Raw genomic sequence first — 17,013 nt, forward strand, 5'->3', positions numbered from 1 at the left:
CCCTAATCGACTCAAATCAAATCATTTGCATTGCACATGTATAGCAAGCACTGACTGAAGAACACCCTACTGAATGAACATCGGCACCGACAGTCCTAGACATTCAGATCATTTGCACTGCACATATATACTGTAGGAAGTACTGACTGCTACTATTCATTTACAGTGGTGGTTACATCAACCACAAGATATCAATTCCAACAAACAAACAAATCTGTTAGACTGACTCCAATAATAAAAGGCATTTTGGAGAGGCAAATTGGCGTTTGCCTTCTGTCTACAGTGTTTTCCATTCCCCTCTCAAACCACCGGCTCCAACAGAGGCGAGCAATCGCAATTGCAATCCTCTTTTGCTGCCCACGCCGAGCTCCGATGGCTCCGTGTTCTGTTGCCCCTCGAGCTCCTGCCGCCGCTGCCGGTGCCGACGGTCCCGCCGTCGGGCGTGGAGAGCCAGTAGGAGGACGAAGGAGGGGCGCGGCGCCCAGGCCACCGCCGAAGAAGCCCGCACACTTGATACGGTGGTGCTGGTCTCGCTCGTCGTCGCCGTGCGCGCCGCCCAGGTGGCCCAGCGCGCCGGCGCCCTTGGGCTTGGGCTCGCGGTGGGACTCCACGCGCCGGAGCGCGCAGTCGCCGAAGCCGGTGGAGAGGCGCTCCAGGAAGTCCCCCAAGAAGCTGCAGCTGCCGCACCCCATGGAGCGCGACTGTGCCACCTTCTGCCCGAACGACGACGACGAGGACCCCTCGCTCCGGCGGCCCGGGCTCTCGGGCTCCGCGATCGCCTCCAGCCGGCCCCTGAGCGCCGCTGCCGACACCGACGCCACGGACACGGAGTTCCTCGTCGCCACCGCGCCGCCGCAGCTGTTGCCCGGGGCCGCGGCCGACAACGCGCTCCTGTGGCTCCCGGACGACGAGGACAGGTGGAGGAAGGACCAGAAGCTCTTCTTGCGCGGGCTGTCGGCAGTGATCCCGGACAGGACGGGCAGCGGCAGCGGCAGCGGCTCCTCCGGGCGCGGCGCGACGGACTTGCTCCGCTTGAGCCCGGCGCCCGCGCCCTGCGCGGGCATCACCTTGCGCGAGGCCACCGCCAGGGGGTAGAGCGGCAGCGGCGCCTCCGAGGAGGTGTGGTTGGACGGCGGAGGTGTGGAGGATGCCGACGCGGAGGCCGGCGGCGGGTGGAAGGGGCTGGACTTGTGGCCCAACGCGCCGGCGCCCTTGGGCTTGGGCTCGCGGTGGGACTCCACGTGCCGGAGCGCGCAGTCGCCGAAGCCGGTGAAGAGGCGCTCCAGGAAGTCCCCGAGAAGCTGCGGTCACCTCCTCCCCCTGGTGCGGTCGCCGTCGTCATCTTCGTCTCCGGTCGCCTCGTGCGAGGTCGCCTCGAATCAACGCGTCGAGGGAGAGAGGCGCCGGAAGAGTCGAGGCCGGCGGGCCACCACAGCGCCGCCGCCCTTCGCCTCCTCGCTCTGGTCCTTCTCCCCGGCAGCGGTGGGGAGGCGCGGCGGAGGCGGTGGCGAGGCCCGGCGGAGGCGTGGTGGTGCCGTGGCGGCGGCGCAATGCGGTGGCGGGTGGTGACGCGGCGGAGGCGCAGCGCGGTGGCGAGGCCGCGGAGGAGGAGCACGGCGGCGTGTCCCGCATCTATGGCCGCCTCCCTTCTCCCTCGACCCCGCATCCTCGATGGCCCCGCGCGGGGCGCCACCGCCATCGCCAGCCTCTGCTCCCCAGCCCTCCTCGCGGCGGCCGACGGGACCACCTCGCGGCCGGCCTCGTCCCTCCTCCTGCGCCCGGCCTCCCTGGCCCCTCCCCTGCGGATGCTTGAGGAGAGAGGCGATGCAATTTTGCTTCATCTCTCTCCTCGAAGGCAATATGCCTTCCGCGGTTGCGTCGTCTGTTGGAGGACGTCTCGCGCGTGCACAGGGCGCTGGGACGAGGCAAAAATGCTTTTGCCATACCTGTTGAAGTTAGTCTTACCTGCATACATATGTACATCAACCTGCTAGGCTACTACTGAGCCAACATTATCCACCACACCAAGCTGATGAACACATCCTCATTAGAGTAAAATGCGCCACAGGCCCTTAAACTTTCTTGGGTGTCGTCCCGGTCCACAAACTTTTAAAGTATGTCATCCCGGTCCACGAACTCTTAACGGGTCTCTAATCAGTCCATAATAGGTTCAGGTGGTCTAATCTTTACTCAAAAACCCCCCTGCAACTTTGTTTCTCGATAGAAACGTCCCTCCACCAAAAATCAATCTAATCTACGGAAGGCATGCTGCAGTCCTCTGCGCACGTTCGCTTGCTGCAGTCACAACTCAGAGCATGCAAATCAGGTATGTCTCTCCATTCATTGGCCATCACGTCCGTGCTGCTGTCGTTGGTCAAGGACATACCGAAGGCCATCCCAGCTGCTAAGGAACGTACGTGGAATATTTGTTGTGCATGCAGACACCGAGACAGCTACAAATTAAAACTCACAGGAGTGGAGTACTGCACTTGGCCACGCACCTTTTTGCCATACTTGCAAGGCTGTCAACATCTAAAAAGGAATTTAAGAACCAGTTTAAAGAAACACCGATCAGGTAATGCTTGATTCTTTCACATTCAGGTAAGTTAACAGAATTGGATCTCACTTTTAACCATCTTTGTTCAACCAACCAATATAATAAACATGCTGATGATCTTAACATAGTTCATAGAGGTAAAATCTTAACATAGTGCATAGATACTGATACGTTCTAGCATTTCATTAAATTTTAACATAGTTCATAGAGGTGAAATCTTAACATAGTGCCTTGGCGCCGCTCCTCTCTAGTTTACTCGCATGCATGCTGTCTTCTCCGATCCTTTGCTTTCAACTTGAACTCAGATCACAATCACCAACGTAGGGATGGAGGAACTTACTGTACACCGGCGCAGGATGCCCTTTGCCGCGCAATCGCGCCGCCATGGTCAACCGCCACACTACCCACCTCGCCTTCTTGCCTGCCGCGCTCGCCGCACTCTCCTTCCCGCCAGGCGCGCTCGCCTCTCGCGTGCGTCGCGTGCCCGCACGCGAACAGTCACGGGCGGCAGAAGAAGCGGCGGCAGCGGCGAGCGAATGTAGGGAACGGTCAGTAGATTAGATTGATTTTTGGTGGAGGGACATTTCTATCAAGAAACAAAGTTGTAGGGTGGTTTTTGAGTAAAGATTAGACCACCTGGACCCATTACGAACTGATTATAGACCCATTAGGAGTTCGTGGATCGGAATGACATACTTTAACTTTAAAAGTCTGTGGACCGGGACGACACATCTAAGAAAGTTTAAGGGACGGTGGCACATTTTACTCTCCTCATGGGTATGAGAGTGTCAATGCTAATTTGACATGCTAAGCACGTACACACCTAGTAGTATTGAACATTCCCTAATCAACCTGATTTCAGCTGCTTGCTAAACCCCCAACCCAATACCAGAAGGAAAAGAAAAATGGGGGGGACCAAAACCCCCCAAACGAACCTAATTCAGCAGCAGAGAGGAGGAAGGGGGCACCAACCAACCGGGGCTCGCTGACTGGTGGGACCCCCACAGGCCCCAGGACCTCCAGTTGAGCACGCCGCCCCACCCGCGCCGCCGCTTCTCCTCCTCCCCGGCCGCGGCGTCCTCCGGCTCCTTCTCCACCTCCGCCGTGAGGTACTCGGCGCCGTCCTCCGCCTTCGGGGCCTCTTCCGGAGCAGGGGAGGCCGCCGCCGGCGGCGGCGGCGGTGGCGGGAGGGGGAGGGGGTCGACGGCCACCTTCTTGCCCTTGCCCTTGCCCTTCCCCTTGCCGGCCATGTCCTTGGCTGCTGCGGCGTCCTTGGTGGCGCGCTTCTTGCGGCCGCGGCGCCCTCCGTCCTTGCCGCCGCCGCCCTCCCGCTCCTCCTTGGCCAGGTGCTCCTCGAACGCCTCGATGGCGCGGTGGATGGCCTCGCGGTCGGCCTCCGGGGACCCGTCCCAGCGGGACCAGTAGGCCGTGTAGCACCCGAAGCACCCGCAGCCGAGCTCCGGCCGGTGGCCCCCCGCCCTCGCCGCGGCCGGCGGCGCCGAGGACCGCAGCGAGGCGAGCACCAGGTAGGCCAGCACCTCCGTCCCCTCGGCCCCGAGCGGCGCCGCCGCCGCGAGCGCCGCCGCGGGGAGCAGCCGCATCAGCACCGCCTCCGCCGTCAGCTCCCCTCCTGCCGCCGCCGCCGCCGGCAGCGACGGCGACGGGTGCACCTTGCCCTTCCCCATCGCTCTCTCCTCCTTCGCGAGGCTTCCTCGGCTTCGATTTGTTTTTGTTTTCTTTTCTTTTTCGGAAAATGGAATAATTTCCGTGGTTGGTTAGCTTGCTTGGGTTTTAAGCGACCTCCTCTGCCCGCGCTCGTGTGGGCCCCGCCGGTTTCCTTTTTATGGGCCGTGGCGGTAGTGTCGGATAGGGCCGTGGCGGAGTGGATTAGGTGCGGGGGGGGGGGGGGGGGGGGGGGGGTGGAGCGTCGGATGGGCGGTGGACAGCTAGGATGTGGCCCGAGGTGGCGAGGGACGGGACACGGGGTACGGCCGTATGGTGCCGTAGTTTCTGACGTTCCGCTTTCGGGGAACCTGGTTGGTTAATTTTAGAACCATGCTTTTTGGTTGAGGTTAGGAGTGGAGGATGCACGGCGGATTAGGGACTGCTTTCCTTTTTCCTGCCAATTGATTGCGGCAGAGTTTTGCCAGCCCGGCATTGAGTACTCTTCCGTTACTCTATGCTCCTAGGCATGTGAACTTGGCAATCGAAATTTATCCATAAATATAGAAGATTTATAGATATGTTAGGAGGGTTGATAGTTGGATCCCACTATCATGTAGTGTCCACATCAGTAAAATCACCATCAAAACCACCACGATGGCCAAATATAACTGATTTTGAGAGTTGGGTGGTTGTGGGTGTTTAGTTTTAGATTTGCATTGTCAAAACCGGACGCAGTCAATAGTTGGATGACTAAAAATGAATTTTACTTTTATTTTTACGGCTCATAAGTGTTTGTCAAGAAATTATTGGAGAATCTTGCATGGAACCTTGACAATGAACTGTAGTGTAAAGGTTATTTCTCTGTTCCCAAAGTTTATAGATCCATATGATATAGTTATGGTACATCGGTATATTTCACTTTTATTTTGTACTCCCTCCATTTTAGAATATAACTACATTTAATTTTTTTCCAAAGTCAATTATTTTAACTTCGATCATTAGTATCTGTAAAAGTAAATTATTTGAAATAGAAAGGATTACATATTATAATAGTTGGTTTCATAATAAATGTACTAATATATTTTTTATGATGTTATTAGTCTCTATAATTATTTTGCTATTTATATTAACAAAATTGAAAACTTTTTACTTTGAAAAAGACTAAATGTAGCTATATTCTGGGAAGTATATTCTGGGAAGTATATTCTGGGAAGTATGGAGTATGAATGCGAGGGATTACAAATTTCACTTTTACCGAATCCTATCCATCTCGATAGTCTCGAACTAATTGCTCCTCCCGGCACTCATGCGAGATTGTAGTTGAATATGGGCAGTATTTGTAACGTAAAACATTAGCGTTTCCTACAGTAGACGATGTGATAAAGGCCATTGGAGGTGTTCTAAGGAGAAGTGAATTTCAGTGAGATTGCTAGCTATTTATGCTCTTCATAAATGCAAAAACTACATCATTAAATTAAATTTGTCAGGCAGGCCAATCACAGGCCGGCACTGCTGCACACGGCCCAGCCGGGGGGTGTGGGCCAGCCCGGCAGCTGCCCAGGAGGCAGACTACTATAGAACATTTTATGCCATGAACAGTCTCACACGGTTTTTTTATTTTTTTATTTTTTATTTTCATTTTTTTTACAAAAATATATTTTCGATTTGGAAATTTATAGGAATATACCCCGGCCGCCCCGCTGCCGGGCGGCCGGGACCTGGCCTTCCGGCGCGGGGCGGCAGGGGCTTTTGTGCAAAACCTTTTGCTCAAATAATTGCGCGGAGGTCCCTGGGGCCAGTCGCCCGGCAGCGGGGCAGCCGGCCCCCCAGCCGCCCGGCAGCTGGGCGGCCGGCCCTGGCCTCCTGGCTGCTGGGCGACCGGCTCTCCCACCCATATATAAGGGTTGGCTGGTTCCCCCACCCCTCATTTGCATCACTAAAATTCTAGAAACCAAGAAAAAAGAGGGAGGGAGGGAGAGCGGCGAAGCCCTGCCGGATTTTCGAGCCAACGACTGAAGGTAACCAAAATTCTTCTACGCTTTACAAATAGATTATGTTGTAATTATTTTTGTTGAAATAGTAGATTAGCAATCAATTTAATTATTGTTAGAAGTGATTAGTGGTTCATTTAGGTGCAGTTACTTGTAATGATTAGCGTTGATACAGTACATTTAGTGTTAGATTAAGTATTAGAAAGTACTAGAAAATTGTTAGAGAAGTATTAGAAAGTCTTAAAAATTGGAAGATAATATTAAATTTTTTAAGAAATGTTAGAAAATTGTAGAAAATATTTTGTTGAAACAGTAGTTTAGCAATAAGTTTAATTATTATTAGGAGTGATTAGTGATACATTTAGGTGTAGTTACTGATAATGATTAGCGTTGATATAGTATATTAGCAATCTGATTGCTCACTTGTGATTGTCAGGGCTCAACACCATGGCATCCTCAGGATCCACCTACATTCCATGGAGTAAGGTGACGGAAACAGTCCCCCAAGGAGTCCAGGTGCCTATATGTTTTTGCGGATCCTTGTGCAAACTAATGAAATCAAGGGTTTTGGGGGGACGACTTTGGCAAGAGATTCTTCATGTGCGAGAATTATGAGTACGACCCGCCCAAGCATTACGGCAAGGACCGAGCAAAGGTACTACAAAACACTATCAGAGTTTGTCACTTTCAGATCTAGTAATGACCTCTAACATGATTTGTGGAAAGACTCCACCGCCTCTATGTGATTTCTTGCAGTGGTTAAACACCGAGCAATCTCAGCAGGATAAGGACCACGTGGAGCGTCAAACAAGGTGGGCTACACAAAGATGGCAACTAATGCTGCATGAAGAACAGATGGAGGAGAAGCGCAAGAAAAACCAGGAAGAGATTCAGAAGAGGATTGCGGAAGTGGAACGTCAGAAGGCAGAGGAACGTGAAGCTGATAGGGAGAGGAAGTGAGAGAGGGCCCGTCGTGCTAAGAAAGCAGGGTCTGAAGCTATTAGGAAGGGAAAATATCCCCGGTGCACTCAGTAAAGCACTACCATGTAATCCCGGCATTTTACATTTCCTAAGGCATATTAGGTTTACTCACAACACGAGGTTATCGTGTTGCACATGCCATGCTTTTCATTGTTCAAGTATCTAGTAGTATGAACGCCTTAGGCCTCTGCTTTGTAATCGTAGCATTGTTTACAAAACTGTATTGCGAACCGAAAATTTATGATTCGTAACTACCCTTCTATTTTCAGTACACTACATTCAGTGAGCAATCTAATTGAACAAACCTACACATTTAGAACTACAACCAAGAAATCTTACTACACAAATACCTTCGTAATATTACATGCTACAATCTGGTGCAAATATATATCCATACATAACGAAATGTAATTATCACATACAGGTCGGAATACATATCCATACATCTGGTTCAAATACATATGCACACATAACGAAATCTAGACGCGATGGTCTCCAAAATCCGGAGGCAATCCATCGGCGGGATTTCCATAAGGTCCAACCTCAGCACCAGCATTATCTTCTTGCATTTTAGGGCACTTCTTGTAAGTGTGACCATCTGCTCCACACAGGTTGCATCTTTTTTTCTTCTTTCCTGCCTCAGACTCATCCATTCCGTTACGGATACGAAGTGTCTGCCGTCGACCTACCCCTCTCCTAGCATCTGGATTGGGAATGTACATTGGAGAGATATTTGGTGTAGTTAATGATCCCAGACTGCCTGTGACACCTCAGGTGTCAGTACCCTTAAACACCATCACTGTACCTTACTAAACTTAAAAGAAAAAGGGGAAAAAATTTATTCATAAAGAAGGAGTCAAATAAAAGTCAAAGTGAATAAAAGAAATTAAAGGAGAAAGGAAAAAGAATGAAAAGCTACTCAAATTTCAATTCAAAAGGGTGCACAAAATTTTTCTTGGTTCATGGGAGGTACTTCAAATGACATGTGCTCAATTGAATTTCAGTCAAAAACCGGTCAAAAACAGAATAAAACTAAAGCTCTTTTGTGCAAGATTGCAAATTTACAAATAGTTCAAAATGTGAGTTTCAAATGAAAATTTTCATAACACGAAAGTTGTAGATCTTGAAAAGTTATGCAAGATTGGTATTCAACACTTTTTCATTTGAGCCCTCAAAATAGGAGATATTTTTAGATTACCGATAGGTCCCTGGATTTTCAGAAATCACAAATAGGCCCTCACCTTCATCTCTCTCTCCTCCCGTTACTCTGTTTCGCGCCGCCCGCCGTACGCCGCCGGTGGACTTCGTCCACCGCGCGCCCGCGGCCAAATGGACCCGGGGAACCCCTCTGGCGCCACCTGGCCCGCCCCTTGGCACCTCCTCACGCGCACACGCGTCCCAGGCGCGCTCCCGAGCCGCCACGCCACCCCCGCCATGCGCCGCGCCACTGGCCGCTCCGCCCACTCGCCGTCGTGCGCCCCAGACCCAAATCGACCGCCCCCAGTCGCTACTTCCCTCGCCCAGGAGCTCCTTGGCCTATAAGAACCCCCAGAGCTGCACCGTCGCGCGCCTTCTCCTCTTTCTTCCTCCTCCCGCCGCTCCGCCATGGCCGGCGAGATCTAGCTCGCGCGGACCGGCTACCACAGCCCTACATTGTCCCGTACAACCACCGCAGCAGCTTCCCCACCTTCCATTTGAGCTCCACGCGCGCGGAATCGAGCCCAATCCCTCTCCCGATGTCGTTCCCCTTCTGCGCCGCCGCCGGTGAGCTCGGGCTCACCGCGGACCGGCCAGCCCAGAGGGAGTCCGTGCACGACAGCTACCCCAGGCGCATCCTCAAGGTCACGTGGTGCTCGTGCGCGCCTTATTCCCCTACCCCGAGCCCTCATTCACCTCCAACGCCGGCGAACCGAACAACTGCTCCGCCATTGACGCCGACGAGCTCGATTCCGAGCACCAAGCACTCGAACGCCGACCAGGGTAGGTGTTCCTCGATCCCTACTCCCCCACGCGCCTCCCCGTTGCAGCCCCGGTAAGCCCTGCCTAGCAGAACACCACCGGGCGAGCTGCAGCGACGGAGAAGGCCGGCGAAGGGCCCAGTTGTAATTTCTTTTTTTTGTTTAAGGGTGTGTTTGCAAGATTTCCAATGTATACCAGTGAACTTCTAAAATATAGAAAAAATCATAGAAAAATCATAAAAATTAAAACTCAACGGATCTGGAATCCTTGTAAGAAGATCTACAAATTTTGTAACAGTCACATCTGCAGGAACTAAACCAATTTTAATTTGGGAAAAAGAATAAGAAAACCACCTTATGCATGTTCAGGATGTTCTACTCAGCAAATGACCATGATTTTTGGATATGTCATCACTAATGGAATTTTAAGATTACAGTAAAAAGATGACACCCAACTAAAATAGTTATCATGTTGGAACAATCAAGATTCTCTAATCTGTTGCTAGCTTTCTAGATTTAATATTGGAAAATATGCACCTGAACTTGCTCTAGAATTTTTACTGCGTGCATGTACAATAGAAACCCTGTTAATACCTAAATTTCAGATTTATTAGAGTTCATTTGCTATATACCATGATTTATGATTTTTTAATCAAGTTAATGCATCATATATATTTATTTTGCTCAGAAAAATGTATATTTATTTCTGAAGTCTCTTTTTGGTTCTGTGATCCCGCCTAAAAATTTTGAGCTGCAGTTAACGAGTTTTGCTTTGGCGAATAATCATGCTTAACATCTTAGTACTAGGGTTACTGTTTTTGTTCTGAGTAATCTACACCAAAACAGATCCTGATTTTTGGACATAATCTTGTTTAGAGTATATTCTATCTGTAATAAAAAGTTCATATGCAGTACTGATTAAATGCACCTTGAGAAATTTATGCTAATTCATGTTAAGTTAAATTCATAACTAATTTATCTGGTGGTTATAAAGCTCGATAATTTTTCTGGAGTGTGTTTAGCTCATGATTAGACTCTGGTAAAAATTTGAGAACCATATCCCTAGTAAAACTCTCTGTAGAATTAATCTTGCTTAATGGCTTGCTGTTTTATTCTTTTTGTCACCACTACTGTATAAGGGAATAAAATCTGGAAAAATTTCAGTGCTGAGTAGATGCTTGGTAGATACTTCTATAAAATTGGTAGCACCATAACCCATGTTAAATGTTCTGTGAAAAAAGGTGAAGCAACTAGAGTAATCCACTTGCATGAATAGTTGTGGTAAATGCTTTATGGTTAGAGGCTGGAAATTATACCATAAATACTTGAGTGAAATCTGTGTTGTTTTAGTTTTTCCAGCACTAGCTCATTAGTAGTTTTGTTGTTATGAAATAATGAAAGCATGCTATGTTCTAATGTTGGAAATGCAAACCAAACCCCCACTCATTCATGAAGAAACGTAGTTATGTTTACTACTCTATAAATGACTGCCCATGAAATGAAATGTTGAAATCATCATTAAAGTAACTTTTGTTGAACTACAACTTTATCGTGAAGGAAAGAAATCGTTATCCATGAATAACTCATAATCTGGCATTGCATATAGAAGCGGTCAATCTCGCGGACGGTGACTACGAGTTGGTGCCCACGGACTCTCGTGTGGATCAGGAGGTCTCTTTGAACTGTACTATCTTGTCTCAAGACCTGGGCCAAGCCCCAGAGGCTTTTCTGCCTGACAGTGCCCAAGAAGGCAAACCCCGGAGCATAATCCCACTATTTTCCGAATTATCTTTCAGCTATCTATTTATTAATGTATTGTAATCTTTTGTTTTCTGCATTTAAGTTTTCTAGGCGTTAATCGAAACCCTTAGACGCATGATCCCTAGGAACCTATGTTTGATACCAGATCTTTTTATCGACTAGTTGCCATGCTAAATAGGTACGGTAGAAGTCGAGTGGTTTCCTGCCCCTCGCGAGCAAATAGGAGTTGTACTGACTTTAATTCCAGTTGAAATGTAAGGACAACGGGCGGGGTTGTGTAGTTGTGATACCCCGCTGATGTAGTAAAAAATGGTTAAGGTCGCGGTGTGTGGCTCATTTCGTAAAGCGTTTGAAAGTACTAGCCACATACTGAGAAATATGGTAATCGGTAAGCTTAAGTATCTGATTGGACCGGCGAGTGGAACGATCTCGCACCCTCCTGGTAGAAGTAGGGTTTATATTTTGTCGCGATGTACGGGTGCAGAGTGGTCGGACTCTGTAGTCAGGGAGGGTGCCCCGGATCCACGGAGTGGAAAGAAAGGGGAACTTTAGCGTGGGCGGGAGCGAAGTCAATCCCCATGCGTGTGGTCTAGGTTCCCCTGGCCAGGTTGAAATTCGATTCAGAATCGTCCGCCTCTCACGGCATGAGATTGCTTAATGTTTTCGGTCACACAGAGTAACAAGTGGAACATGATGATGATAATACTACTGGCTGATTAAATGGTTGCTCTACCATGTTTGTGTAGAGTTAGTTGCAAATTTAGAATGGTTAATCCAACTAGAACATGGCTAAGTAAAACCTGAAAGTAAGGATCAACATTTAGTGGCATTTTGGCAAAACAAACCCCACCAACCAAAAAGCCTTGCATGTCTAGTTATCGGACTATGTTCTATCTGGAGACGGGTCAGTCTTGCTGAGTATTAGTATACTCAGCCTTGCTTGTGGCACTGTTTTTCAGGAACTAACTTCGAGGATCTGTTTGCAAGCCTTACTTGGCTGTGTACCTTACCTCCGGGTTGGTCTGTTGAGTGTGATGGTCCTTCAACGGGTGCTGATCGCCCTCCTACTGAGTGACGCTTTCGTACGGGCTTTATCGATGCGTCACGTTATCTCACTAGTTATCTTTTACTGCTTCCGCTGAACAATGAGACTTGAATAATTTGAGTAGATGGATCTCTGTAGTACTTTACTATACCGAACCCAGTTTGTAATAAATTTCTTCCGCTGCAATCACTCTGAAATGTATGAAATGTTTTGTGTTGTAATCTCTGGGCTCACCTTCGTGTGAGTGTTGTCTGCTGATCCTGGAATAGCGTGGCTCTAATCGAGGCTTCACTCGAGGAACTACCGGTGAGTGCCAAATTGGGTCAGAGTTGCTTAGCAACAAAGATCAGTGCACCCGGGCCCAGTAGTTTTGGGTGGTTCCGCCACAGCTGGCATCAGAGCTCGCAGACAGCCTACCAGAGATGGCAGCCTCTGTTTTGAAAACAACAAATTAAGACTCGACTTCAAAACTACTAAAGTTTTTTTTTGAAGAGTTTAGGATCTCCAAGGACAAGTCTAGGACGTAAAGCCCTAGGGAGTATTATGGGTATAATCAGGTGGCTTATATTGTATGGCTAACTTCCAGCACTTTACTTTCCGGTATTTAAATTTTGTAATTTAAATTCTGCAACCACGTCGTCGCCCCGGAGGTATGCTTACTCAGTTAGCTGAGGGAGTCTGACCTTCCCGTCGGTGATGCGAGCCGAATGCTGGAGCTCAAGCAGTGGCCTACTTGAGCTGCTGCCCATATACCAACTTCGGTTGATTATATGGGGAGTAATGGTTCGAAATTGGAATTCAATTCCCCGTCAAAGACGGTACTCGGTCAATACGTTGTTCTCAATAACGTATGCTTAATGTTGTCCATACGGCGGTAATTGTATGGATGCCGGTTCTATAGTGATTGGTAATGTATGGGAACGCTTTCGTGAGTGCTGGCACGGAAGGTTCAATCTATATATTGTCCATTTTCTGCAGGTACGCTAACTCGAAATCGAATCCTAAGCTATCTAGCTATATCTAGTAGCTATATAGTGAGAGACGTAATATGTATGCCACCAAAGTCATTTGTGTAAGACCAATGTTACTTGGCAATTTTTTTTCTTGGTGAGGACATTTAGGTTCTGCATTCATCCTCAAAATGGTTAATAAAGGAATCCTTGGAAGAAATCCCAATCAAATCGGCTAAAAACCTATCTTAAGAAGCATCTAGATAGTCTGCAAAATCAGAGAAATTGGTTTCCACGAATTTTAATCCTCTGTTAAATCATTCAAATCGACTTTGGATAGTAAGACGAAATGATGTTCCTTAAGTTACCAAACTCTTGTAAAATTTTGAAATTTTTTGAAGCCTTCTTGCTGGGTATTTGGGATTTTAGATCAACCTTGTGTAAAACTGTTAACTCTGAACAGTCTGGACAACTGAAAATTTTCGACCTTCATAATTTGTTCAAACGAAAAATCTCTCAAAATTAGAGTTGTAGACAACTAAGGGATGAACTTACCATAAAAATTTTAATAATTTTTGACAATTAGTTTGAGAGTTGTGGTCAAAATACATCCTCTCTGGACACCCAGTTTTTCTGGTTGACGTCACTCTGAAAACCTGAGCATATCACCCCTTTAGAGTCCGAATTGATCTTAGTATTGACTAGATGAATTGTTCCTGGTTATCCTAGGGAGCTGGTGTAAATTTTTGAGAATTTTTGGAACAAAATATCTATCATTTTAGCAATTTCTTTCGCTGTCCAGAGTCAGCTTTTCCTTGTTACCATCGGCTGATCCATCGGTCTTTGTTTGGGACAGATGGAGGAGCTGCTGGATGTTGACACGCAGGGGCACGTGCACTCCACTTGCTTGCACTGGGACGGTTTTCCTTGCCGTCTTTGGGAGCTTTTGAGTGCAGCCGGTTACCTCCAGCCACCGATTTATGATGGCCACGGGTTTGTGGAGGACGGAGTTCGTCGCTGCAGTGTGACGATGGTGATCCCGCAGCACCCGCTTAACGGGTGGGAGCCGATCGTGACTCAGATTGTCGGTCACTACCTGCTGGACACTTGGGAGCTTACCGCCATGAGGGCGATGACCACTTTTTGCTCTTCGCACCCTCTGGAGGTGGTTCTGACCGCGTTCGGGTTGTTCCCTGCACCTGACCCGGCAGACCCGCTTTGGCTCGACCGGATGGCACACGTGGACGTGGTCGCTACCCTTGACCTGGTCGGGGCACTTCGGACGACAACGATGTGCTTGGACGATCTTTACAGACTTCACACTTACCAGAGTTATGCCGTCGCTCAGTTGGTGGACCACGCTCAGGCCTTGCACCTGGCGGTCCAGCTGAGAGATGGGCAGCTTCAGGAGGCTAGTACCGAGCTCGAGAGCAGGGCTACTCTTACCGCCCAGCTCCACGGCCAGGTTCATGAGCTTCAGGACACGGTGATGGATCGTGACTCTACGATCAACTTTTTGGAGGATCAGTTCCACGACCTGCAGCTTGAGTTGGACGAGGCCCAGGGGCAGCTCCACGCGATACAGCACGCGCAGGATGCCCTTCACGCACCCCCCGACGAGATGCAGGTGGACGATGAGGAAGGGCCCTAGGAGATCGAGGGCGTTTCAGAGATGGACTCCGAGGACCAGGCGCCGCAGCCCGCACCGGTTGAGGTTCACACTCCCGCGGCGAGTGAGGCATCGGTCAACATGTAGACCGAGACGCTGTTTTCTTAGCTTTTGTAGACTCCTCTTAGTGTAGCCTACTTTTGGATCATGGCTACTAGGCTAACTTAGAGTTGAGTAACCCCCTTAGTACTGATGTTAGAAGTAACCAAGTAGAAATGAGAGGATGATGGATGTAATAAATCCCTAATGTTACTAGTGTGAATTATCAGTGATCTGTGAAAAGCTGAAGGCAGCAGCTAGTTCGAATTTTTATCCTCTATTCCTTTCTGAATTAGCTCCTGAGTTGAATACCAAAGTTGTTCCAAATTTCATCGGGAAAATTCTCACAAAATTCCAGCCCAAACGGATTAGTATCGCAGGAGATAATCGCAAATTACAGAAGCTCTGTTTTCTGTAAAACAGAAAAACCAGGGGAGGAGTAAATGAATTTTTCGACTAACCTACTCTGGAAATCTGACTTTGGGATGACTACCAAAGTTGTAGCTCATGAAATTATCTATCTCCTGTAAAAGTTTCAAGTTTATATCATGTACTAAACTCCAGTTATGAGCGCTTTCGTATCACTAGTTTTTCTGCACAACGTGATTTAAACAATTCCGAATACTTCCATGTCATTTTTCATTTTGAGTTGTATGTTCCATTTGAAATGATAATAATGTTGAGCGTAATGCAAAAGTACTCACATTTCAGATGGTTGGATCAACTCGAGGTACCCCTAGTGGTTTTGGAGCCGGGGGGAATGGCGATCCACCTCCACCTCCTCCACCAGTGGGTATCGCGGAGGTTCTTGCCGCTCAGACGGAAATTTTGTGGCAGTTGGTTCAAGCTCAGCAACAACCGCGGGGTGGGCATCATGCTCACCAAGCATAAGAAGCGAGCTACCAAGATTTCCTCAGTACTCAGCCTCCGCTGTTTAATAAAGCGGATGAGCCTCTGGACGCGGACGCTTGGATTCGCACAATCGAGTCCAAGTTTTCTCTATTGACTACTCCTTGTTCCGAAGCGAACAAGACTCGCTACGCCGCGCAGCAGCTTCGCTGATCAGCTCGCATGTGGTGGGATCATTACCACGGGATGCTACCGGCTGATCATGTGGTGAATTGGAATGAGTTCAAATTGGCTTTTCGAGATCATCATATTCCAGCTGGACGTCTTGACCGTAAGCTCAACGAGTTCTTGGCTTTAACTCAGGGCACTCGTACTGTGGTGCAGTATGCCCAAGTATTCCATCAATTGTGTCAGTATGCTGGACATCACGCGGATACCGACGCTAAGAAGCGTGAACGCTTCCGTCGAGGCCTTAGCACCAAGTTACAAGAAAGGCTAAATCTTGTCCGGGCGGACTCTTTCAATGAATTGGTGAATATGGCTATCTCTCGGGAGGATCTTATTTCTGCACACCGCGCTGAAAAGAAGCGCAAGGCACCTGCTGGACCCTCGAGTGCCTCTGCACCGAGGTATCGTATTGTGCAGAATAACCCACCCGCACCCTCTCAGAAGGCCCCTTAGCCAGGGCGTTGGATTATTCGGCCTCCTCAACAGCAGCAGCAGACTCAATTCGGATTTCCTCAGCAAGTCCGATTCGCACCTCAGCAGCAGCTGAACGGCCCTAGGCCGAATACTCAGCCAGCCGCTCGCCCTGATAATAATAACCGCTTTTTCAGATGCAGGAGTCCGGATCACTTTGCCAAGATGTGCCCCAGGCGGGACAATCTCAAGGGCAGGCTTTTTGCAGAAATGATCAGAAAAAGGGCAAGAGGCAAACCATTCAAGTCAGGCAGGGCCGACTTAACTTCACCAGCCTTGCTGACCTTCCTGAGGGAGCACCAATCATGTCGGGTACATTCTCTATAAACCAACACCCCACCGTTATCTTATTCGATTCTGGTGCATCTCATAGCTTCATTAGTTCTAAATTTGGAGCAAGTTGGGTTAGATTTTCGACACACGAAAGGGTCATTTATGATATCTACTCCGGGTGGTAAAGTTGCATTAAACCAAATCGTTCGTAATGCGCCACTTAGTTTGGGTAGTAAAACTGTTCCTACCACTTTAATCTTGTTGCCACTAGAAGGTATGAACATTATTCCGGGAATGGATTGGATGAAAAGACATGGGATAATGTTAGATATCTCTTCCCGAGCTGTTGAAATAAATTCTCCAACTCAGGGTCATTCGGTTCTATATTTACCTCATCACCAATGTAACAACTCTTGTGCCTATGCCATGAAAGACATTCATCTCGAAGATATTCCGGTAGCCCGTGAATATGCAGATGTGTTCCCGGATGATTTACCTGGTATGCCGCCAGACCGGGATATCGAATTTGTCATTGAGCTGCAGCCTGGCACCGCACCTACTTCAAAAAGGTCGTAT

General features: G+C 48.8%; 1 protein-coding gene and 1 pseudogene across 1 annotated transcript; both read right to left on the reverse strand.

Moving 5' to 3' along the window:
* Positions 1 to 228: 228 nt before the first annotated feature.
* On the reverse strand, positions 229 to 1,699 carry LOC120684951 (annotated as a pseudogene).
* Positions 1,700 to 1,923: 224 nt separating this feature from the next.
* LOC120686424 (translation initiation factor IF-2-like) lies at positions 1,924 to 4,384 on the reverse strand. Its single transcript, XM_039968626.1, has 2 exons — positions 3,493 to 4,384; positions 1,924 to 2,043 (listed from the first exon to the last, which is right to left on the reverse strand). Exon 1 carries the CDS (start codon positions 4,240 to 4,242, stop codon positions 3,493 to 3,495), a length of 750 nt encoding a protein of 249 aa, XP_039824560.1. The 5' UTR covers positions 4,243 to 4,384; the 3' UTR covers positions 1,924 to 2,043.
* Between the last annotated feature and the right edge of the window lie 12,629 nt (positions 4,385 to 17,013).

This window comes from Panicum virgatum, chromosome 8N (genome assembly GCF_016808335.1).
Source record: "Panicum virgatum strain AP13 chromosome 8N, P.virgatum_v5, whole genome shotgun sequence".
Classification (NCBI taxonomy): Eukaryota; Viridiplantae; Streptophyta; class Magnoliopsida; order Poales; family Poaceae; genus Panicum; species Panicum virgatum.

Bases quoted from the DNA above. Each gene is read 5' to 3' on its own strand.
- LOC120686424 (XM_039968626.1), bottom strand. From the start codon at position 4,242: ATGGGGAAGGGCAAGGTGCACCCGTCGCCGTCGCTGCCGGCGGCGGCG.